Here is a 24,934-nt window from a genome sequence, read left to right on the forward strand (position 1 = left end):
GGTCATTTAGATGAAAGAATACATCACCCAAACCATTAAGGGACATTGGTTAAACTCAATTTAAATTTAACATCCAACATCTTTTAAGATTCACCTCAAATATGAGATTAGATTTCCATGTGTTCTTTGATTTTGACAAATTAAGTATCTTCAAACTAACTTATTTGTGTATCTTAGTTTTTAAAAAATACACTAAAAAAGAAAATTAAGGAGGTACATTTTCATGTTTAAAAGCTTCATATCCTCAACATCAAGACAGTAAGGCCATTCAGTCTAAATATCATACAAGGTTTTCTCACACATGGTAAGGTATACCTTGCTCAAGATATACCTTGCTCAATTCAATATTTACAAGTAAAAAGTGTTGGAGGATCCATCAGAGCCCAGTGCTTTTCAAGCTGATTTTCTGCAAATTACTTGTACATTTTCCAAAGGTAACAACGGCATCATCCTTTCACCTAGAAAGGTAGAGTCTTGAAACTAAGTCCTTAACCATTAGGAGGGAGAGATGAACAAATACCATCAGTACACAAAAAATTTATGGTAAAACACATATACCTTGCTTTTCTCGACATATGACGCAATACAGGTCAGAGGGTATGAATGCTGACCTTGCAGCCACGCTCTGTGGGTTTAAAACCCCACTAATGCCACGTACTCACTGCATGACTCAGGCATGTTATTTAAACTTCTCAATGCCTCCCTTTGCTTATCCCAAAGTGGGAAGAATGACAGTAACTCCCTTATAGGGTCGTGGCAAGGATGACAATGTTTGAATACGTACATAAAGTACTGAAAACAGTACCTGGTACATACTGAATGTTATTTTTTTTGCTATTATTATATTATTACACAAGGGACCATACAAAAGACAAATATTTCAGTCCGATGCCACAATTTTCCTGACTTCTCAATGTCTCTTGGGTTTTATAGGTCTTACCAATCTATACCTCTTGTATATTTCTGTCAAGGAAAGAACCATCAGAAGCTCAAAGAATCCACCTAATAATAGTTGGTGACTCACTGATCATGTGCTATTAATTTTTATTGGTTCTGTCCTACCTAATGGAAATCTTTGCTTTATGTGGGTAATTTCCTTTGCTGTCTAGAATTTATTTTCCACAATTTCCCACAGATAGTAGAATATGTGCTCTAAGCCTTGGGACTAGGAGAAGATGGTGGGGAAAAGTCCATCCCCCAAACTCTGGGAACGTTTGAACTGGAAAGATGTGTAAAAGGAAATTAACACTGACTGAGAATCTACTATAAGGGCGGGACTGTGGTATCCTAGGCACTTTGGGTATATTTTCCTCAATTAATTCCCAAAGTAAAAATTCTGGAAAAGATGTCTCAAAACTTATTTATACTAAGGCTCGGAAATGTTAAGTAAAACACACGTGAGCAATTGAAAGTGACACAGTCAGCGTTTAAATGCACACCTATCTGACCTCCAAGCCTTGTCCTACTATGGAAACAGGCTGCCTGCTCTTGGATACATCCCACTACCCCTGCCCCACCACAGACAGACACGTACACGCACAAATAGTTCCATTTTCTGTTTTATATATTTGACATTCATAAGGTTTAATTTAAATGAAGTATTTCTGGGGTGGGGGACAGGGAAGGAGTACGAACGTCACTGTTCCACACTACCTTGTATCCTTACTTAATTTCTTACACAGTCTCATTTGAGCTTGAAGTGAAACACGAACACAAAAAAAGATAATTACGAGAAGGCCTGATCGTGCCCTAAATGTGAACCCTTAATACATTTTTCTCTTTTCTGTAATCTCTTCACAGCTATGAAGACTATCTCAGATTAAGTCCTTTACCCTAAATTCAGTCTATTAGAAAACCTAATCCTGGAATGCAAGTAAGAAATCAACAAGACACTCCTAAAGATAGCTCAGGACAACAGCTATAAAAATATTGTTTCCTTGTTTCCATAACAATCCAGAGCCTATAGATAGAGAATACGGGAGGATTTTCCACTCAGTAGAAGGAAGTGAACTGAAATGTACTAACTGGTAGCTAACTATACTTATGTTATCCTGCTACTAAGCCTGCCCACGTTGAATTAAGTGGAAAGAATTTCTGAGGCCCCCATCCACACTGTATGTTCACAGTTTAGAAACACAAATCCAAAGTGAAAACAAGTAATATAAAAAACTGGAAAAGAAATATCGTCTTTTAAACTCCTTTAAAATTGTGCCTTCCCATTCCCAGCCTATTTTCCTGGTCTAGTTTTTTTTTTTCCTTTATCCAGTACCACTTTTTTAATTCTTATACTTATATTTGCATGCTTTTCTTGTTTTTGTCCTGTTTAATTTTTATTGAAATATAGTTGATGTACAATGTTGTGTTAGTTTCAGGTATACAGCAAAGTGACTCAGTTATACGTGTGTGTGTGTGTGTGTGTGTGTGTGTGTGTGTGTGTATATACACACATATATATGTATGTGTGTGTGTGTATGTGTGTGTATATATATATATATATATATATATATATATATATATATATATACACACACACAGTCTTTTCCAGATTCTGGCTTTGCAGGCCATATAGCCTCTGTTGTACTATTCAACTCTGACATTATAGCGTGAAGGTAGCCAAAGACAATACTAAAACAAATTGATGTAGCTATATTCTAATAATTATATAATAGGAGGAAGACTGAATTTTTAAAACCCAGAATGTCAGGAATGGGGATGGTAATACTCTAGTTTTCTAAAACGTAACATTTCTTATCATGTTTACAGAAAACAATTCAGAATCTGCAGGAGTTTGGAAGAACTGAAAATATTTGACACTATAATATCACTCAGAGCTCAGCAGGAACATAAGATTTTCTCATTTTTAGAAATGTATTTTCACATGGTTTCTTTCTGAGCACTATACTCAGTTCTCTAAGCAGTTAGTTGGCCAGCATCTACATGAGCATATTGCTATGATGTTTCTAATATGGTATTTTTTTCTCAATTTTTGAAGTGCTACAAAATGTTACTTTCTATAAGTCTGAAAATTAAAACAGAAATTATTCAAGCCAATGGCTTTAAACCTTTTTGAGAATGACAGGCCATTTTGAGAATCCGATATACATTATGGGCCCTCTCTCCAGAAAACAAGATTATAAGCCCTTGAGGGTTACCTTTTCAGAGGTTCATAGGAATTGAGTCACAAAGCTCACTTCAATCTTTATTGGACAATGAGGAAAAATGGAGAAATACAGAATATTCTTTTAAAATGATCAATTTTAACTGCACAGTAGTTAATTAAGCATTATGAAATATATTATCCTTTGAGTTTTCATAAAATCCTGGGAGATGGCAAGCACAACTATTATTATTCACCTACTAGGAAGTCATTTGGACTATTCACATGAGGAAATAATTCAGAGAAGTTCAATGATCTGGTCAAAATCACACAGTGAATAATGTTAGAATCAAGACAAATCCAGGTCTTCTATTTACAAATTGTATTTTTTTCCTTGCTTTACACTCTTTTCTTTAGTCCAGTGGTTGGCAAACTTCTTCTGTAAAGGGCCAGATAGTAAAAATTTCAGCTTTGCATGCCATATAACCTCTGTTGTACTATTCAGCTCTGCCATTATAGCATGAAGGTAGCCAAAGACGATACTAAAATAAATGGACGTAGCTGTGTTCTAATAATTATACAACAGAAAGAAGGCGGGATTTTGCCCATAGGGTCATAGTTTGCTGACCCCTGCATTATTTTGCTTCTACATCAAAAGTAAACTCAGTCGTTTAACTTACTTTCCTAAATGGTTTGACTGTTTTTGTATCATCATGATAAGTGATCACTACTAAAATGCAGTTGGCCCTCCATATCCTTGGTTTCCATATCAGTAGATTCAACCAACCATGGATCAAAAATACTCAAAAGAAAAATTCCAGAAAGTTCCAAAAAGCAAAACTTGAATTTGCCGCATGCTGGCAACTATTTCCATACCATTTACGTTGTATTTACAATTATTTCCATAGCATTTACATTGCATTAGGTATTATAATTATCTAGAGATGATTTAAAGTAAATGGGAAGACATTTGTAGGTTATATACAATCACTGTGCCATTTTAATTTTTTTAACATCTTTATTGGAGTATAATTGCTTTACAATGGTGTATTAGTTTCTGCTTTATAACAAAGTGAATCAGCTATACATATACGTATATCCCCATACCTCTTCCCTCTTGCGTCTCCCTCCCACTATGCCATTTTATATGACTTGAGCAACCATGGATTTGGATATCTGTGAGGGTTCTGGAATCAATTCGCCCTTGGATATCAAGGGGTGACTGTACTCTAAATGCTAATGGAATCCCTATATAGTATCACCAGTAACAGCAAAATCTCTGCCAAGAAGCTAAAATTAGAATTTTACATATTGATTTTTATTTTCATTTTGAGATAGTTTCACTGATGAAACCACTGTATAGGGAGATAATTTTGGAACACAATCTCCTTCACTAGCACTATATTAGATGTGAAAAATGAAAATCCTATTGCAGTGATGGAGTTAAGGAGACATAGTTTGAGAAAGCAAATTAAAATATAAACTATTTTATTTTATTATAATGTTTAATTTATATTATATGTTGCCTTAAAATATAAATTATATGTTGCCTTAAAAATCTAACATATATATATTCCACAAAATATTATATTTTATTATAATGTTAATTACTTATTTTATTATAATGTTTAATTACTTTGTATATCAAAGAACATTCAAGGAGGTATCTAATTAGTATATTTGTTTATGGAAGTTATTAGAGCTGTCACAAAATATCCTGGTTCTTCTGAGCATAAGGTAGGATAGCATTTCCCCACCTACACTCTTGAAGTTGGTCTGGCCAATGTCATGTGAGTAAAAACAATGTGTGCACGTATATGAAGCATGATTAGCCAGTGTTCAATTTCCCATGGTCTCCTTCTTATGAGCAAGAACAATGGGCAGGGCCCTCCTGTTGACCCACACAGGACGTACAATGTGATCAGGAAATAAACTTTTTATTTTGTAAAGTCACCAAGATGTGAGGATTGTTTACTACAGAAAATAACTTAGCAGATCCTAATATAGAGGCATAGATTTTTTTAAAAATCATATAGAAAAAAGATTTATAAAAATATTAATTTTTATTCTAATCAACTAAGAGTAACACCTTGTTTCATTATATACCATTCTGATGATCACATTTTGGATTATCTAGATATCATTAAAATCAACTTGTTTCATTAGATCAAAACAAATTAACTAGATGAAGAAACTAGTCAAATCTAACACTTCACATTGTGAAAATAACTGGTTTGAGCAAACCTTAATTATGTGAAGGCAACATTATATATATTATAAGAATTAAAATGTGTGGATTAAAGCTTTAGGAAAGAATGTATTTTCTTTCTTTGTTAACATTAGTAATAGAAATAAATGTAGTATAAATTTTAATAAAAATTACTTTAGTAACAAAATTAGCTTACTTTAAATTAGTATACTGCCATTCAGTGTACAAGCTCTTTTTACATACATTATTTAACCGCCACAACCGTTCTGATTGTGAGAAACACTAGCCCCATGTGACAAATAAGAAAATTAAGGATAATAGAAGAACTGTGATTTGCTCAAGAATATAACCCTAGCTAGTAGCAAAGGCAGAAACCTAAACTTAAATTTTGTGAAATGAAATCTGATGTTCCTTCTACTGACTCACTCCTTTGAAAAAAATAGGGAGCAATATTTTCATTCTCAGCTGTACTATGTAAGTACAACTAGGTTAAGTGTCTGCATGAGTATGTACACCACTTTATTTACTTGCAGTATAATATTTATTAGGAGGTCATGTCTACATCTATTTTTTTATGCATCAAATGATATTAAAACAGAGTTTCCCAAGAGTTAAAAAGATGATGCATGACATCTTTGTTAGTTTTATTAAGTAAGTAGGACATGAGCTGATCTCACAGAAAAGGATTTACCATGAGAAGGAATTGTTAGTACAAATGAATTATAATACTCACTATTTTATATTCATGTACATTCCATTGAGTGAATGGACCATAATTTACTAAAGCATAGCCTTTATGTGGGAGAGTTTGAGTGGTTTCCATTTTTATATAGTATAAATTACACTGGGATAAACATTGTCAAGTAAATGGTATTTTTTAATATTTTGGATTATTTCCTTAGGATAGATTCCCAGAAGTAGAATTACTAGGTTAAAGGGTATGAACATTTTTATGACTCTTGAAACACATTGCCAAATTGCTTTCCAAAAAAAGGTTATATCAATTTACAATGCCACCAGCAATATAGGAAAGTGCCCTTCTTATAATATTCTCACAAGTATTTGGCATCATACAGCTTTTAGATTTGTAAATTTTGTAGAATAATATATATCTTAGATTTTTAAGGCAACATATAGTTTAAATAACCTCCAATTTCTAATCTGTCATTTAACTGTCTATTATGATTTGATATTTTTATAAGTCTATTTAGAATTATATGTGATGTATATTAATCTTTTTTCATAGTACAAACTGCTTTGTCTATTTTGATGTTTCAGCTTGGTGACTGCATGTGTATGTGTGTCAGGAAGGATACGGAGGATTCAATTTTTGTACCTGGTCATATACCTATTTTCTTCTGTGATTTTTTTTTTTCTGTTGGTTTTTAGCATAGCTTATCATAACTCATCTCTATCTATATTAAGTAATCAAATTATTCTAACTTTCCCAAGGAGTGATTTTTGAAAAACTTAACTCTTGAATTCAATTGTACTTTATGCTGATGTATAAGGCATGGTTCTAAGTGATCTTTTCCATATTGGGAAATACTTACCTCAATATCATTAATTGAATAATCCTTCATTTTTCTATGTTTTAGATTAAGTCTCATTTGTTATATATTAAATCACCTAATTCTTATTCAAAAAAACAAACAAACAAAGAACAAAAAACAGAGTTTTCATTAAGTTATCTACAGGTACCACTGAAATTACCTATTAAAACCTGCGCTCTTTAAACAGGAGCTACTTAGGCTGATTATGATTTATTCCATACCCTTTCTTTCTTTTTCCTTCTCTTGCTGCTTGCCTTTGGGAATTTCACTCTTTGTTAGCATCTCCAGTAAGGGAAACTTAAGCTTAAAGAGGAGAGGTACAACACATCAACCAAATTTGCCCACGTTTGCTGTTTTTGCTTTAAAAATAAAGTTAGAAGGGGAAGAAGTTTAAGATTAGTAATTAACTTGCATTTTTTGCTGACTTGTGACTTTCAAAAGTTCATAATATCAATATTTCCCCCAGTGGTACTTTAGAACCAAGAGATGGCTGCATGGAATTCCTTTGTGTTCAGAATTAGTCATTATCTGCATCGTACCTTATGTGCACACAAACCACAATACTTACACATGGACCTCATTTGGCACAGGTACTTCTTTTGTAAATACCATGTTATTTTTACAGTACCACATAAATAACAATGCCAATTTTCCAAGAGTAAGATTGCACAAGTCTAGATTTTTTTTTAAAGGATTGGGAAGAAAACAAATATGTAGCATAATTACTAGCTTAAAGTAGACAGGCCCAGACAAATGTTATTATGTTTGTTCCCTATCAAATGCAATACTTGAGACAATTACAAAAATATTTTTCTGATAATCATCTCACCTAGTTTTAATCACATTCCGAGCAATACTTGCATATCTAGTGGTCAATCAGATGCTCTATAAAATCTATAATCTATGACAAGCGTGCTACATTTCATATAGTGGTTGGGAAGGGGGAAATGACAAGATTAAAAATAGATTCTGTATTTATTCAGGGCATGAACTTCATGACAATTCTTTGCTTCCAATTTTGGGGTAATTTCACGATCACATCATTTGACAGTGACTGATTTCCCGAAGATTAAAAATATGTTATCACAAACTTTTCAAAAGTAGGCAAAAATATCTAAAAGCATATTTTGTTACAGAAGGCAAGCAATTCCTGCCTTGAACACACCCAAGATATGGATGACTATTATGCAGATACCATAGCCAGCCCTCCTCTCGCTGGCACTTCTGGTTTCTTTTATATCTATACTTTCTTGCTCTGTGTTCTACTACCAAATAATAATAAGAATAATAATAATAAAAACACTGCCTCACTCCTGGGGAGATTACATCCTTAATGCTCCCAAATCCCTGTCCAACTAGCACAGGATTCTGAGTACTAGGTGTTCTGAATTAAACCTCTTTGTGCTGATTAACATACATACATAATGAGAAAAGATTTGGAGTCTATAATACTATTTATGCAATAATTCTGCTTTATTGCCTATCAAATATAATTTTGCACTCTGCAATCTTAACTACCGTTCAGAAGGCATTTTCTCTGAAGAATAAATGCATTTTAACTTAGAAAATAAACCTATGTGAAGGTTCTGAATGGTAGGAATTTATGTTAATATCCTGAGATAGGTTTTATTTTCATTAATTTTAGTGGATGGGAAGAGAAACAGCGTATCAAAGACCCAAAACAATTTCTTAATTTCAACTTCTGTATTTCAACTGCACAACACCAGAATTACAGATTTTGGAAAAAGAATTATCTACTTTAACAAACTGGCATAAAGAAAAATGCAATGAGATTATGGAGTCAGAGCTGGAAGTCACCTTGCAAGATTATCTGCCTTTTAAGCTGCCTGAAGGAAGCTCAACTTTCCTTTAAAATGTGTTTCCAAAATCCAATATGCAGTTCTCAGAGAACAGCCAAGAGACTAGTGAAATGCCACAGAATTATGAGTGTACCAAATTAATAAGATAGCACCCAACACCCAAACCTGCAATGACATCATCCCCTGGGAAAATGCTGACTGTCAAATTCTACACCACTGCTTCAAGTCTGTTCATTTCCAAGTTCAGGCAGTGGTTTCATGAGATTACAAAATTGAACAAAAAAGATCTTACACCTTTTCCCTCACCTTTTAAGTTATAGCTTTTTTACCGACAGAAAGGTCCTAGACTCTCTGCTAAAGATATGCATAGGCTTTACAGTTTTCAGTACAGTCTTGGCATTTCCAAAATTGACCTCTTCTTTTTATCTGGAACTGTTTGTTAAAACTTTCTTTAATTTGTATCCCTGTTTTTTTCTAATCTTTCTTTAATTTTTTCCCCTGTTTTCTAATGCATAATTAAGCATTATGCTAAACAGGTGAAATAAGAGTTGGCAGAAAATCTGTGACCATTGTCATAACAGCTTCAGCAATTCAATAATTCAATCTAGGTAAAAGGAAACTGAAAGTCCCAGTAGCTGGTTCAAAATACAGAAAAACTAAACACAGAAACTACATACCTGAATCCAATCTCTATAACTCAAGGGGTGGAAAACAAGAGTGCTTTGTAAATACGAGAAATGTTACTCCAAGGAAGTTTTCCATAAGACCTAACATGATGCTTTGGGATCTTAAAGTTGCTGTAGACCACAGCAGTGTCTTGTTATTTGCATTCTGACACTCAGAGATCAGGATGATTCAGTGATAAGCTTGGGCAAATCCGGTCCCTGGCATTCCGATTTACTATCCACTGGGGAAAATTTTATTATATTTTAATGCCTTCAGGGAATAAAATCACCTTACATCTTATTCTAATCTTTAAATTGACCTCAAAATTGAATACAGTTTTCCATTACATCATTTTTGCCAACAGCCTTTCCTAGAGTTTAAGTGATTACTTATTATTCTTTAAAATAAAATTTAAAACACTAACCCCACCCCCACCCATGGCCCCATTCTCAGAGATAAGTGTATCTCCATCCATAAACTGTCCTTTTAAGATCATGCATCCGTCCACTTTTCATCCTCACTGCCACCTCCGTAGTTCAAGTGAACATCTTCTCTCATATGGAGTAATGCAATAACCTTCTCATTCTCCTTCCTGCTTTCCCTTTTGCCCTCTGAACTGCAGCCTGAGTCACATCAGGACTCCCTTCTGCTTAAATCTTTCAGTGGTTTCTCACTGAATTGAGGCTACTGTCATGACCTACCAAGTCCTACATCTGCTGGCCCCTGTTCATCTTGCTAATCTCGCTTCTTCTTTGCCATGCTGTGCCCCCTGCCTGAACTCATCTTTGCACTCTTCTTTCCCTGGCTGATTTCTTTTCATCCCTTAGGCTTCCACTTAACTGTCACCTGCTCTGAGAGCTCTTGAATTAGTCTGCTTTAGAGCACCTGCCACTCCCTGCTCCGGCTCCACTACCTACTCTTGATCACGCACATGAACTTCTTGTAGAGCATTTACTGCCATTGATAATGGTCTTGTTTTTAAGTGCACTGACTGATTGTTGGGTCTCCTCAACCCCAATGTGAGCTCCGGAGGGAGCCTGTCCACCTTGTCTTTCTAGTCTGTCTGAATTAAAGAATAAACCAACAAATAAAAATTGAGGTGGGAAAACAACTAAAATGAAGCTTCCTAATATAACACCATGTATAAAATCTTGGCCATTTTTTTAAACTCCTTTTTCTTCACAGGATCAACTAGGACTGCTTATGAAATACCAGCCTGCTGCCTAGATATTCATTTCATTTCAATAGTCAACATTTAGATGCCTCTCTCTTTGTTGTATTAGTCACCAAGGCCTGTTGATTCCCGCATCTAATTATTTCAACCTTTTGTCCTAATCTCATCTTTCAACACCAACTCCAATCCTCCCAGTCAACACTCTCACTCCCCTTCCGTGGATCACAGAAATGGTCTCCTAACTGTTCCCTCACTGTCAGTCTCCACGTATCCTCTTCCTGACAGATGCATCTTCTAATGTCACTTTTAACCTGTCAGTTCGCTTTCCAAAAAATCCATGTTCTTAGTACAGTAGATCCAAAATTCTCAAAAACCAAATTATATTCAACTGTATTCTTCCCATGTGAATCAGTCAGTAATATTTCCCATTACTCCTTTAAACAATTCCTCTGGTCTACTCAAATACTTACTTTTCTATCCTTGAAATAAGTCAGGCTCATTCTCTCTTGGTGTTTTTGCTTAGCTATCTCACAGACTGGGGAGCTTTTTCCCCTCCATCAGTCTAAACCAAAACAATTTCTTCAAAGCATAGTTCAAATCCAACTTCTCTAATTAAGCCTTTCCTCCCCATTCCAGCCCACATGTTCTTTCCTTTTTCTCAATTCTTATAGCACTGAAACCATTGTTCCATGTAATATTTGATTATACAAGACCTATTTTTGTTATTATTCCATTATTTCCTAATTGTAAATTTTATCTCCCAAATTTGATTGCAAATTGTGTTCTTATTTCCTTTTACACTCCCAGCAGTGGCAAAAGTAGCATAGATCCAATAGGAGCTACTACGTTGACTTAATGATTTACATGGTTCTAAAGATGAATCCCTTCAACTACAAACAACAATTTTAGATGACCTGTAATTCCTAAACAGACCATATTCTCTCTTACCCCTAATCTTTCCCACATGAACTCCTGATGCCTGGAATGCTCCCATTCTACCTTTATTCATCTGGGAAATTCCTAATTCTTTTTCCAATCTCAAATAGGACATTTATCAAGGAAAGGGAAGTTTTCCTTGCTCCCTTTTTACCCACCCACCTACTCCAGTATCTATGTACAGTGTCACTCCTATACATTCCCACTGAATGCTCTTAAGCCATAGCACCTGGCATGCTATATTGTAAATGACTATCTGCCCACGGGCCTCCCTGACTGGTCTGTGTGCCACCTGGGCTCAAGTAATTTATCTTTTATCTTTATAGTAGCAGACTGATCATGTTTTATTATTTTTTGAATAAGTAAATGAACAAACAAAAAAAGTTAGTAATGAAGCCTGTTTAAAGACCTAAGAATTTAGTGTAATAAGTTATCCATTTAGTGTTATGTAATTTCCAACAAGGTGCAGTTCATATCATTTAGAATCCCCATTTGTTTTTAATTCCAAAAATAATTATTAAGCACCCACTATGTGTCAGGCACTGAGGATACAGAAAAGACTCAAACACATAAGAATCCCAGAACTTGCATCTTATTAGGTGCGATAAGCAGTGGGGTATGGTGTTTGCTCTAAATGAGTTGGAATCCAGAGAATATTTCTGAGAAGGTTTCTTTCTACATGGATGCTGGCACTGAGATGATGCTGGCTTGGACCAAAATGGTGGCAGTTTGAATGGTGGGCAGTAGTTACATTATAGATCTACTGTAAAGGCAGAGCCAACAGGACTGACTGATGAACTGGAAGCAAGGAATGAGAGAAAAAGAATAGTCAGGAATGGATGTTAGTCTGTGCAACTGTGAAATGGAATTTGTGAAGGGCTTGGAAGGGTATGGTTTTGAAAACAGTGTGTAGATATATGAAGAGATTCTCTAAAATTAGGTCTTAAATTTTAATATTCTATTTTGTATAACTGAACTTCTCTTGGGCATATTTCTAATGAATAGTAAGGGTCACTTTGGCTTCTTAGACAAATTGTTAACACTGAGTAGAAAATTCTGGGACAGTTCAGCCAATGCAGCTCCATGAAGCACTGCCTGTATCAGACACCCTACAAGAGCAACTGTAACTTTTTCTCCCAGACTGTCTCAAGTTTTATTTTTTAAACAGCTAATACAGTGTAGCTTAGTGCTAGAGGTTACAATTTCTATGATTTCTAAAAACCACTTCAAAGATCACACAATTATTATCATTAGCAATATTAATAATTACACTTTGAATTTTATTAAATAATGACTTGGATATCTCTCAAATGGAGACTTATGAAAGAGGCCAAAATTTCTACCTTGCCCTAGACCATAATCTAGTCCAAGGTCAGAGGAGATGGCCTTGACCTAGGAGTAGAAGACCATGGAGTAAATGTCAGTGACCTAGAATGACTTAATCCACCTAAGACTGAGATAGAACAGTAAGAGATTTGGGCTGTCAGGCAGCTACCTAAACAACCTAAATAATCAGCTACTGTGCTTAATGGCTGTAATTTGGGGGTAAGGCTGGTAATAAGTTTATTTTTTTCATGTGTTGAAGTATATGTCTGCAAAACTTACTGAATTTGGGATTCAAAATATGAGACTGTTTATAAACATAGGATGCAACACTAACTCTGTATAATGACTAAGTCTCTTGGAGAATAATTTAGTGGTGGTCATGATGAGTTATAACGTGGACATTTGAGTTTTCATTGGGCAGAAACAAACCATTCTCACTCAGTCTGTGAGCTTTTTTTTCCTTCCAGACTCTAAGTAGTTTACACAATAAACAGTTATTTCCATAGTAGAAATGGCCAAGATGTCTAAGCTCCAAAGTTAACCTGTTATTATGGTTAGATATCAAGGTTGCCATTCTTCCAGATTTTCGCAGCCACACAACTTTTGACCTAGCTGATGGAGATGTAAGAGTAAACATAGCTCTTTGACTTCTTAACAAAGGCAAAAATCAACATGCTAAGGTATTTATTTCACTGGCAAGTGTTCCAGCACAAAGAGGCATTACAGTGGATTCACATAATGACAGGACACTACAAATTCCTCTCAAAGGAAAATTCTAAGCAAGAGTTCATCCATAAATTGTCCATGTTCACTTATTTAGGACTTTGATATAAGGTACTCATTTGAAAACTGTATACACTTCATAATCTATCAATGACATCGAAGAATAAAATTAAAACTTTTAGAATCTTAATTCACACACCCAAATCAGAGGTCAAGCCCATGAGAGGAAATCTCATCACAAGCATGTGTGGAAGGGGAGAATTCCCTTTGCACACATATTTTCTTCAAAACTGTGATGAGTCAATTTCCTTCTCTTTATTGAAAATTATGCTTTAAACCCACCTCCTTCCATGAAACAAGACAGCTGTAATTCCTCCCAATCCTCACGGCATGGCAAGCATGGCTTTCACTATGGGGTCTGCATTTATATCCTCTGGATATTTCTTGGGCACTGAAGGACTAACTAACAGAAGAGAAGTCATCTACATGTACCCATTCTGCTGCCTAGTGGGTGCTGAGTGGATGCACAGTCAATCCCAAAAAAGAGACCATGTTCCACTGTGACCCTTTTTAACAGTATGACATACAACGTGATTAAAAGGTAAAAGAGCAAGGGCTTAAACTTTCATTTTTTTGTAATCTTAATATTTCAGTGTTAATTTTTTATACATTTGTGTTATTAGAAAAACATAATGCATGAAAAAGGCCTGAAATAATCATAATAGACAAGCATATAAGAATAGGAACAATCTGTTCAAATGTTAAATTTTACAAGTTGAAGAACGTGATATCAAATAAGAACTTCATGAAAAGAATGGCAAAATTGTACTCAAATCGTTTCTTTCTGTACTAAAGAATCAAAGATGCAGGAAAATTTTAAACTACTTGTCCCCCCAAAAAATCATCATTTCAAGCTATTTCTTGATGTTCTTATCCTTTAGTCAAATGACTCAAATGAACTGCTCTTGAGTTTCACATGGATTTTAAACAACTCAGTATTCTGAAACAATAACTAATTCATTTCCATCATTCCTTTGTTCAAACCTTTAAACTCTCTTTTCAAAATCAATTTACTAAAATCTAGTTTTCTACCTTAAGTAGACCATTTTGACCAACTGTAAAAAAATTCAAACAAGTGAATTTTAGCTCACAAGCTGTACCAAAATTAAAAAACAAAATAAGTTGTCTCCTACCTATGGTTGTAATAACAGTGCCAGCAAAGAAGAAGGAACTTCCCAAATCCCAGTGACTGATTTGATTGGAGGTGTTTCCTAAAGGTATAATCCCTGCATTTATTGCTGCCACTATTTGCTGCAAGTTTAAAAAGAAATTTATCAGTACACATGAATCACATGGAGGCATCAAACAGCATATATTCCACCCCAGATGACCAATTAGACAAAGAGCATCAACTCTGAGGTTTGCTTTTCCATTTAAAGTATACAATATAGATTAAAACTTTACACTAAAGAATTTAATACATTAAATTATAAGAAAATTATATTTGATATCAAGTGAATGAATCTGCATAAAGCTTATCATATTGTGTTATGATATGCATTCATATCATCATCCAGTACCATATTTAGCAACTTATTTGAATTAACAACTAAATATAGCAATAATTTTTAGTAAGCACCACAGAGTTAAAATATCAGATTGCAAACTACAATTTAAATACTATATAATAGCTTCATCAAAAAAACAAGTATTTCCAAAGTGCTAGTCATTTTGAATGGTAAACATAGGTATCCAAGCCTGGGTTGTGTATAGCAGTAGAGAGTATAATATCAGTAAGGTCCAACAAAACAGGCTAAAATGACAAGGAACAGACAACAGCACTTCATCATCAAGCTTGAGTCAGTTCATTTATATCGAGATTCTTAGAATCTCTACAGAGTTTTATAAATTCTATGACAATGAGTATCATCAATGACCTGTAGATGACAGTCAACAATATTCATATAGGAACACTAGAATCTGGATGCTGCTTTGAGTAGGACTGGGAGACAGACAGAAAGATGATATTATAATCCCTTCTCAATCATCAGATGTTAGGGAGGGAAGAGGGAGCTCCAGCAACACAAACATAGAAGAGAATAAGTTAGGAGAAAATGTGTAGTAAAAGAGAGACATATATATGATGGCAAAAGACATTTCTGTTGGAAATACAGTTTTTAAATCTTTATCACTTAATTTCCAGATTTTAAAATTGGAAGGACCTTCATTTGATAGGCAAGGAAATTAAAGACCAAGAAAGGTAAAGTGACTTGTTTAAAGTTATATAGTTTATTAGCAAATACACAAAAACTACACTGTGAAAATGGAGGCACTATCTGAAGTTAATGACAGGTAAATGACATGTAAGTTAATGACAGTACCTATCTGAAGTTACTGTCAGATGTAAAAGAACAGGTAATCCAGAGCTGAAATGCAATATAAAATCTGTTGTCTGACTCGTCTTAAACTATAAATTGAAACTTCAACAGTTAATTGAATTGTAATGTTTTTATTTACTTTAACAATGATATATATTCATTATTTTAAAAACTTAGGAAAATACAGCAAGGCATAGAGAGGATAATAAAAACTTTTCATAATTCCAGAATTCAGAGACAACCACTGTTAATGTATTAAGGTATCTGCTCCTGGCATTCTGCTACACATTTTACATAGCTGGATTTATGAACTATATGAAATGTATTCTCTATTTTTATTTAATATTATTCTATATGTGGTTTTCCTTGTCATTACCATATTTACTTAATCATTGCCCAATATGTAGACATAAATGCTGTTCTAAAATTTGTCTTATTATAAAAAGTGCTGCTATGAACACATTTGCATATAAATATTTTTTCATTTCTGAATATTTTTGTGGGAGAGATTGCTAGAAATAAATTTGCCACATTGAAGATTATGAATATTTTAAAGCACTTGATGTATAGTAGCAAGTAGCTATCCAAGAAGGTTGTTACAATTTATAATTGCCCCCCAGCAATTTACAAATGCTTAGCAATACTATTACCTCTGATATTAATATTTTATCTTTACTGAACTGATAAGAATTGTTTACATTTACGTGTCCTTTAGTGAGTGAAGTTGAACACTAATGTTTCCTTTATCATATATTAAATGCACACGAATACACATATATACACATATATGCACAACACACAATGAAGCTGGTTTTGAGATAACTGATTATTTGACTCTCTACTGTAAATATAATATCAGATAAGGCAGGTCTCCCTGATTATCCTTCTTTGAAAAATGTTTGTTTGCAGTTACTAACCTATTATTCTTGCATAAACTTAGGAATCATTTAGTTAAATTTTATAGAAATTTTCATTTTCACAGGTTTAATATATTTCTGTTGTTTGGATATATGTGAAATCTATAAATTAATTAAGAAAAATGAGCACTATTATAATAGTGAAACTTCCCATCAAAGAACATGGTGTGAATCTCCATTTACTGAGTCTCCTTTCATATTCTGAAATAGACCATTTTTTGTTATACTCCACATAGGACTGTAAGGTTATTTTTAGATATTTTACTTTTTTTCCATTTTATATTATAACTGGTTATTGCTGTTGTATACACAAGTATATATTGCCCATTCTTTGAGCCAGCAACTTTCAAATTTTTTTTATCTCAGAACCACTTTATGGTCTCAAAAATTATTGTAGACATCAAGGAGCATTGGAATGTGAGTTATAACTATTGTTATTTATATTTTTGAATTTCTAACTTTCAAAATGTTTTGATTAATTCATGTAAAAATTACAATAAGCCCATTATATGTTAAATTAACATACTTTTATGAAAAATAATTATGTTTCCAAGGCAAAGATTTAGTGAGAAGAGAGGCATTGTTTTAGAATTTTATAAATCTCTTAAATGCCAGGCTTAATAGGAAACAGATTCTAATATATGCTTCTGCAACCAATCTGGAAAAACAGTATGGTGAGTCCTCAAAAAATTAAAAACAGAACTACCATACAATCCAGCAACTCCACTTCTTGGTATTTACCCAAAGAACATGAAAAACATTAATGCAAAAAGATACGTACCCCTATGTTCAGTGCTACATTATTTACAATAGCCAAGACATGGAAGCAACCTAAGGATCCATCAACAGATGGATACATATAAAATGGAATATTGCTCAGCCATCAAAAAGAATGAAATATTGCCATTTGTAACATGAATGGACCTAAAGGGTATTATGTTAAGTGAAATAAGTCAGACAGAAAAAGACAAAAACCATATGATTTCACTTATATATGAAGTCTAAAAAACAAAACAAACAAAGCAAAACATAAACTCATAGATACAGAGAACAAACTAGTGGTTGTCAGAGGGGAAAGGGAAGGCAGCTGGGTGAAATAAATAAAGGAGATTAAGAGTACAAACTTCCTCATAAAATAAATAAGTCATAGGGATGTGATATATGGCAAAAGGAATATAGTCAATAACACTGTAATAATTTTGTATGGTACAGAAGGTTACTAGATTTATCATGACGATTATTCTGTAATGTATTTAAATGTTGAATCACTATGTTGTATACCTGAAAATAACATAATACTGTATGCCAACTGTACTTTAATTAAAAAGTATATTTTTATATTTTATAGACATTTCTTCAACACATTCATTTATTCAAAAAAATATTTATCAATTTTTTATGGTGCTAGACAATGGGGAAACAACAGAGAAGTGAAAACATGGATGGTACAGATGAGAAAAGATAAGGCATGTCTTTAGACTCCACCCAATTAAGTAAAATTATTTTATTTAGTAGAAGCAAGCTAATTCCTCCAACAATTGACCTAATATAGCCTCCATAGCCAGCATCATCATTTTAGCCTATTCTTTTGCTTGTCAGTGACGAGGTTCAGCATTACCCAGACATTTGGATAAGTTCCACAAATTATTTAAACCCAAAAGAAGCAAATGTAGACTTAGAGACAGTAATGTCTGGCAATGTGTGGGTTGTAAATAGTTATCACAGAGCTGTGATTACTGCAACAGAGGCTTGAGATGGAACCAGGAATATGTCAAATCACTATGAGAATGAGTCTACCGTGAAGTCCTTTCTCTGGAAGATTCTTGTAAATTTCTATTTTTAAAGAGGATTATTTATTTATTTATTTATCTATCTATCTATCTATTTATTTATTTATTTGGCTGCATTGGGTCTTCGTTGGTGTATGCAGGTTTTTCTCTAGTTGTGGAGAGCGGGGGCTACTCTTCATTGTGGTGCGCGGGCTTCTCATTACGGTGGCTTCTCTTGTTGTGGAGCACGGGCTCTAGGCACGCGGGCTTCAGTAGGTGAGGCACGTGGGCTCAGTAGTTGTGGCTCGCGGGCTCTAGAGCACAGGCTCAGTAGTTGTGGCACACGGGCTTAGTTGCTCCGCGGCATGTGGGATCTTCCCAGACCAGGGCTCGAACCTGTGTCCCATGCATTGGCAGGCGGATTCTTAACCACTGTGCCACCATGGAAGCCCTATTTTATATTTTTGTACTAGGTCCCCTGGTCTCAACATCCACAGGAAATTGGATGCCCTTGACAAGTGCACTGACATATCTAAGAGTCCCTACAATTTCAACGTCAATTCAGGCCATCAGAGCACTTAACAAATGTCTTCATGAGAACTGTTTCTGTATGTGCCGTATTATGTGATTAAAGTAACAATCACTTCATCTGTAATAAAAATGAACTTTTCCACTAACTGCAACTTTTGTGGACAATCAAGTCATGTTCATAATTTATGAATAAGTTGAATTTTTTAGGTTAGGGTAAAGAGAGTGTGGGATCCTAGGCATTTAATCCTGAAGTATTGATTAAGGGAGGACTTCCAAATTTAACATACAATAGAAATAGTATAAAATAACCTTGATTGGATTCACACTCAATTTTTGCTTTTCAGTTAATTGACAATCATAGAATGTACATTAAGGAAAGGCAATTGCATACACGATTGTAGTCAAGAATAGGAGTTTAAACTTAAGAAATAGAGCTCTGAGAGGCTTATAGTTCTAGAGAGGATAAAGGATAAATTACTCATAAAAGTAATTTAAAAAATCTTGGTTTCCATGACAATGATGGCTTTAGAATCAAAGTTCACTGAGTTCTAATGTGAATTTGTGTATTCTTGAATTGTAAGAAGTTTCTGTCTCGATGTCATCTGGTGTTTTGGAACTATATCGAGTTTTAACACCGAACAACAATAAGACACACTTATTTGTAATTGTAAGAGACTAGTATAGCCTTGGAACTCAAGACAATCAATGACAATCATTAAAATTTTCCTGTGTGTCCAATGCCTAGGAACAACTTTAGCATGTGTTATAAAGTATTTGACTAGCTATTTTTTCATTGAAGGAAAAGATATTATAAAGTAAGTAACCCCGGGGAAGGCCAGAAGAATATATTATTTTCAGAGTAGGTTATATTGTGGATCTTAAAATACAAGTTCTGATTTCATGGGTTTTTTTCCCTTTGCTCAGATGCTCAGATGTTCATGTTCACCAGAACAATACAGACTGTTCTGAATGCCTTCCATGAATTCCTCCTCTGTTAACATCATAACCAAGATTTCATTAAAATATGCTATCATACCTATAATCCTAAAAGTAGGGTCACATTAATAATTTGAAATTTTTAAGTGATATAAGAATTCTAAACTTCAGGTACAAGGCACTGGCATCTAACAGGGCTACATCAAAGATGTATGTGTAACTGGTTCAATGACAACTTCTTTTAACTGGATATTTAAGATTGATCTCATTTCTTCTCCTCTGAAAAAGGACATTATTTCAAATAAATTGATATAGTAGCTAAATCCAATTATAATTATACTGATATCTGTATAATTGTACAGTTCCTCAAAGGGGAACAAGTATTCTCTTGCCAAATTTCTGTAAGACACAATTTTATATCTTTTTTGTTCACTATTTCCTTGTGGAAGAACTAATTTCATCCTGAGTGGAGGCTAGCCTTTAGGAAAGAAGTCAAATCACACATTCACAACACTGCATCTGACCATTTCAACCATATAAACAAGACTATCTTGACATGAAGAATGCATAATAAGGAAAGCAAAATAATGATGCTCTTATTGCCAAATGACTTTGTGGGAAGATGTTACGCAGGTATCACTGCTATTTATTGTTACACCACAAAAAATCATCATCAACTGTCAATAATATGCAGCAATGTTTGAAGACTGTTGCTAAACCCTGCAGGGTCCTTATGCATCTTATCCTTAACCTTCTGGCTATGCAGCAACATCATGATTACCTAATGCCAGATGATGTGAACTGCTCTGAAAACTGCTGCTAATAAAACCAGAGAGTGTCTCAAGATGGCCCTTACTCTTACAGGCTCAGAATTCAAATACAGCACTGGGAGATCCTAGGCAACCTCGATCAGCATATTTGAATCAATGAGTAGTCACATTTGTTTATCCATTTCCTAGGTGCTTTTCAGAAAATCTTTATTAGCCAAACATATTTGTCTTAAATGTTATTTATAGACATCTTTTGCAGAAGAAGCTTCTCTTCTAATGTCAGTGACATATTGTAGTCCTAATCACTGGGGCTGCTTCTTGGGCCATTATAACTATTAAATTAAGTTCAGCCAAAAAGTAGCATTATAGGGCTTCATTGCAAACTTATATACAAAGGCAGCCCATAACATCCTTTGTACCACTGAGAAAAATCCCCAGAAATCAAAACCATCTTCTTCACATTTGTGTCCTTTCTTGGTATTCTGGAGACTAAAGCAGTGCTATAGGCTTCCTTGCATGAGATAATATTTCTGTCAAATACTTCTGTCAGAGTATCAACTGGGACTGTTGACAATCCAACGAGGAAGCAAACAACTTCCTAAAAACCATACCATATTAGCATACTGCCCCACAAAAATATTCCAGTAGTAGCTCTCAGCTAATAATACTGGTTGAACCATGTAAAACTGCCAATATCCAAGCAGTTTTTGGTCTATAAAATATCAATTCCGTATTAGCATACAAGAGGATGGTATTTATGTTTTCATTAACAGTGTGTAAAAACATGCTTTCACTGAGTGCAACACTTATTACTGCAGAATTAAAGTTAATATGAGGAGGACCTTCAAGATGGAGGAGGAGTAAGACGTGGAGATCAACTTCCTCCCCACAAATACATCAAAAATACATCTACATGGGGAACAACTCCTACAGAACACCTACTGAACGCTGGCAGAAGACCTCAGACTTCCCAAAAGGCAAGAAACTCCCCACGTACCTTGGTAGGGCAAAAGAAAAAAGAAAAAATAGGGATGGGACCTGCACCTCTGGGAGGGAGCTGTGAAGGAGGAAAAGTTTCCACACACTAGGAAGCCCCTTCACTGGTAGAGATGGGGGGTGGCGGGGGGGAAGCTACGGAGGAGAGCGCAGCAACAGGGGTGCAGAGGGCAAAGTGGAGAGATTCCCGCACAGAGGATTGGTGCCAACCAGCACTCACCAGCCTGAGAGGCCTGTCTGCTCACCAGCTGGGGCAGGTGGGGGCTGGGAGCTGAGGCTCGGGCTTCAGAGATCAGAGCCCCGGGAGAGGACTGGGGTTGGCTAGGTGAACACAGCCTGAAGGGGGCTAGTGCGCCACAGCTAGCCAGGAGGGAGTCTGGGAAAAAGTTTGGAACTGCCTAAGAGGCAAGAGACCATTGTTTCGGGATGCGTGAAGAGAGGGGATTCAGAGCACCGCCTAAATGAGCTCCAGAGACAGGCACGAGCGGCAGCTATCAGCGCAGACACCAGAGATGGGTGTGAGATGCTAAGGCTGCTGCTGCAGCCACCAAGAAGCCTGTGTGCAAGCACAGGTCACTATCCACACCTCCCCTCCCAGGAGCCTGTGCAGCCCACCCCTGCCAGGGTCCCGTGATCCAGGGACAACTTCCCCGGGAGAATACACGGCGCCCCTCAGGTTGTTGCAACGTCACGCTGGCCTCTGTGGCCGCAGACTCACCCTGCATTCTGTAGCCCTTCCTCCCCCCGGCCTGAGTGAGCCAGAGTCCCCTAATCAGCTGCTCCTTTAAGCCCCTCCTTTCTGGGCGAAGAACAAATGCCAGAGGGCGATCTATATGCAGAAGCGGGGCCAAATCCAAAGCTGAACCACAGGAGATGTACAAACAAAGAAGAGAAAGAGAAATTTCTCTTTGCAGCCTCAGAAGCAGTGGATTAAATCTCCACAATTAACTTGATGTACCCTGCACCTGTGGAATACCTGAAGAGACAACGAATCATCCCAAAATTGCTGCGGTGGACTTTGGGAGCAACTGTAGACTTGGGGTTTGCTGTATGCGACTGACTAGTTTCGATTTTTAAATTAATCTTAGTATAGTTTTTAGTACTTCTTATCATTGGTGTATTTGCTTATTGGTTTAATTGCTCTCTTCTGTTTTTTTTAATTACTTTAAAATTTTTTTATTTAAATAATTTTTTAATATTTTAATCACTTTATTATTTAATTTAATTTTATTTATTTATTTTTCTTTCTTTCTTTTTCTCCATTTTGTTCTGAGCCGTGTAGCCACACATTCTTTTCAAGTGCACATGGAACATTCCACAGGAGGGATCACATACAAGGCCACAAAACAAGCCTCGGTATATTTAAGAAAACTGAAATTATATCAAGTATCTTTTCTGACCACAATGCTATAAGACTAGATATTAATTACAGTAAAAAAAAAACTGTAAAAAATACAAAGACATGGAGGCTAAACAATACGCTACTAAATAACCAAGAGATCACTGAAGAAATCAAAGAGGAAATCAAAAAATACCTAGAAACAAATGACAGTGAAAACACAATGACCCAAAACCTATGTGATGCAGCAAAAGCAGTTCTAAGAGGGACGTTTATAGCAATACAATCCTACCTCAAGAAACAAGAAACATTGCAAATAAACAACCGAACTTTACACCTCAATCAATTAGACAAAGAAGAACAAAAAAAACCCCCAAAGTTAGCAGAAGAAAAGGAATCATAAAGATCAGATCAGAAATAAGTGAAAAAGAAATGAAGGAAATGATAGCAAAGATCAATAACGCTAAAAGCTGGTTCTATGAGAAGAAAAACAAAATTGATAGACCATTAGCCAGACTCACCAAGAAAAAAAGGAGAAGACTCAAATCAACAGAATTAGAAATGAAAAAGGAGAAGTAACAACTGACACTGCAGAAATACAAAGGATCATGAGAGATTACTACAAGCAACTATATGCCAATAAAATGGACAACCTGGAAGAAATGGACAAATTCTTAGAAAAGCACAACCTTCTGAGACTGAACCAGGAAGAAATAGAAAATATAAATTGACGAATCACAAGCACTGAAGTTGAGACTGTCATTAAAAATCTTCCGACAAACAAAAGCCCAGGACCAGATGGTTTCACAGGCGAATTCTATCGAACATTTAGAGAAGAGCTAACACCTATCCTTCTCAAACTCTTCCAAAATATAGCAGAGAGAGGAATACTTCCAAACTCATTCTACAAGGCCACCATCACCCTGATACCAAAACCAGACAAAGATGTCACAAGGAAAGAAAACTACAGGCCAATATCACTGATGAACATAGATGCAAAAATCCTCAACAAAATACTAGCAAACAGAATCCAACAGCACATTAAAAGGATCATACACCATGATCAAGTGAGGTTAATCCCAGGAATGCAAGGATTCTTCAATATATGCAAATCAATCCATGTGATTAACAAATTGAAGGATAAACACCATATGATCATCTCAATAGATGCAGAAAAAGCTTTCAACAAAATTCAACACCCATTTATGTTAAAAACCCTCCAGAAAGTAGGCATAGAGGGAACTTACCTCAACATAATAAAGGCCGTATAAGACAAACCCACAGCCAACATCGTTCTCAATGGTGAAAAACTGAAAAAATTTCCTCCAAGATCAGGAACAAGACAAGGTTGTCCACTCTCACCGCTATTATTCAACATAGTTTTGGAAGTTTTAGCCACAGCAACCAGAGAAGAAAAAGAAATAAAAGGAATACAAATTGGAAAAGAAGAAGTAAAGCTGTCACTGTTTGCAGATGACATGATCCTATACACAGAGAATCCTAAAGATGCTACCAGAAAACTATTAGAGCTAATCAATGAAGTTGGTAAAGTAGCAGGGTACAAAATTAATGCACAGAAATCTCCTGCATTCCTATACACTAATGATGAAAAATCTGAAAGAGAAATTAAGGAAACACTCCCATTTACCACTGCAACAAAAAGAATAAAATACCTAGGCATAAACCTACCTAAGGAGACAAAAGACCTGTATGCAGAAAACTATAAGACACTTATGAAAGAAATTAAAGATGATACAAACAGATGGAGAGATATACCATGTTCCTGGATTGGAA

At 35.2% G+C, this 24,934-nt stretch overlaps 1 protein-coding gene across 1 annotated transcript in view; it reads right to left on the reverse strand.

Moving 5' to 3' along the window:
* Positions 1-24,934, reverse strand: part of KCNK2 (potassium two pore domain channel subfamily K member 2) — a 159,094-nt gene that overhangs the window by 100,076 nt on the left and 34,084 nt on the right. The window contains exon 3 of the mRNA XM_007175574.2: positions 14,698-14,815. Coding sequence (XP_007175636.1) covers positions 14,698-14,815 — 118 coding nt within the window. The remainder of the gene's footprint in view (positions 1-14,697; positions 14,816-24,934) is intronic.

This window comes from Balaenoptera acutorostrata, chromosome 1 (genome assembly GCF_949987535.1).
Source record: "Balaenoptera acutorostrata chromosome 1, mBalAcu1.1, whole genome shotgun sequence".
In the NCBI taxonomy this organism is placed as follows: domain Eukaryota; kingdom Metazoa; phylum Chordata; class Mammalia; order Artiodactyla; family Balaenopteridae; genus Balaenoptera; species Balaenoptera acutorostrata.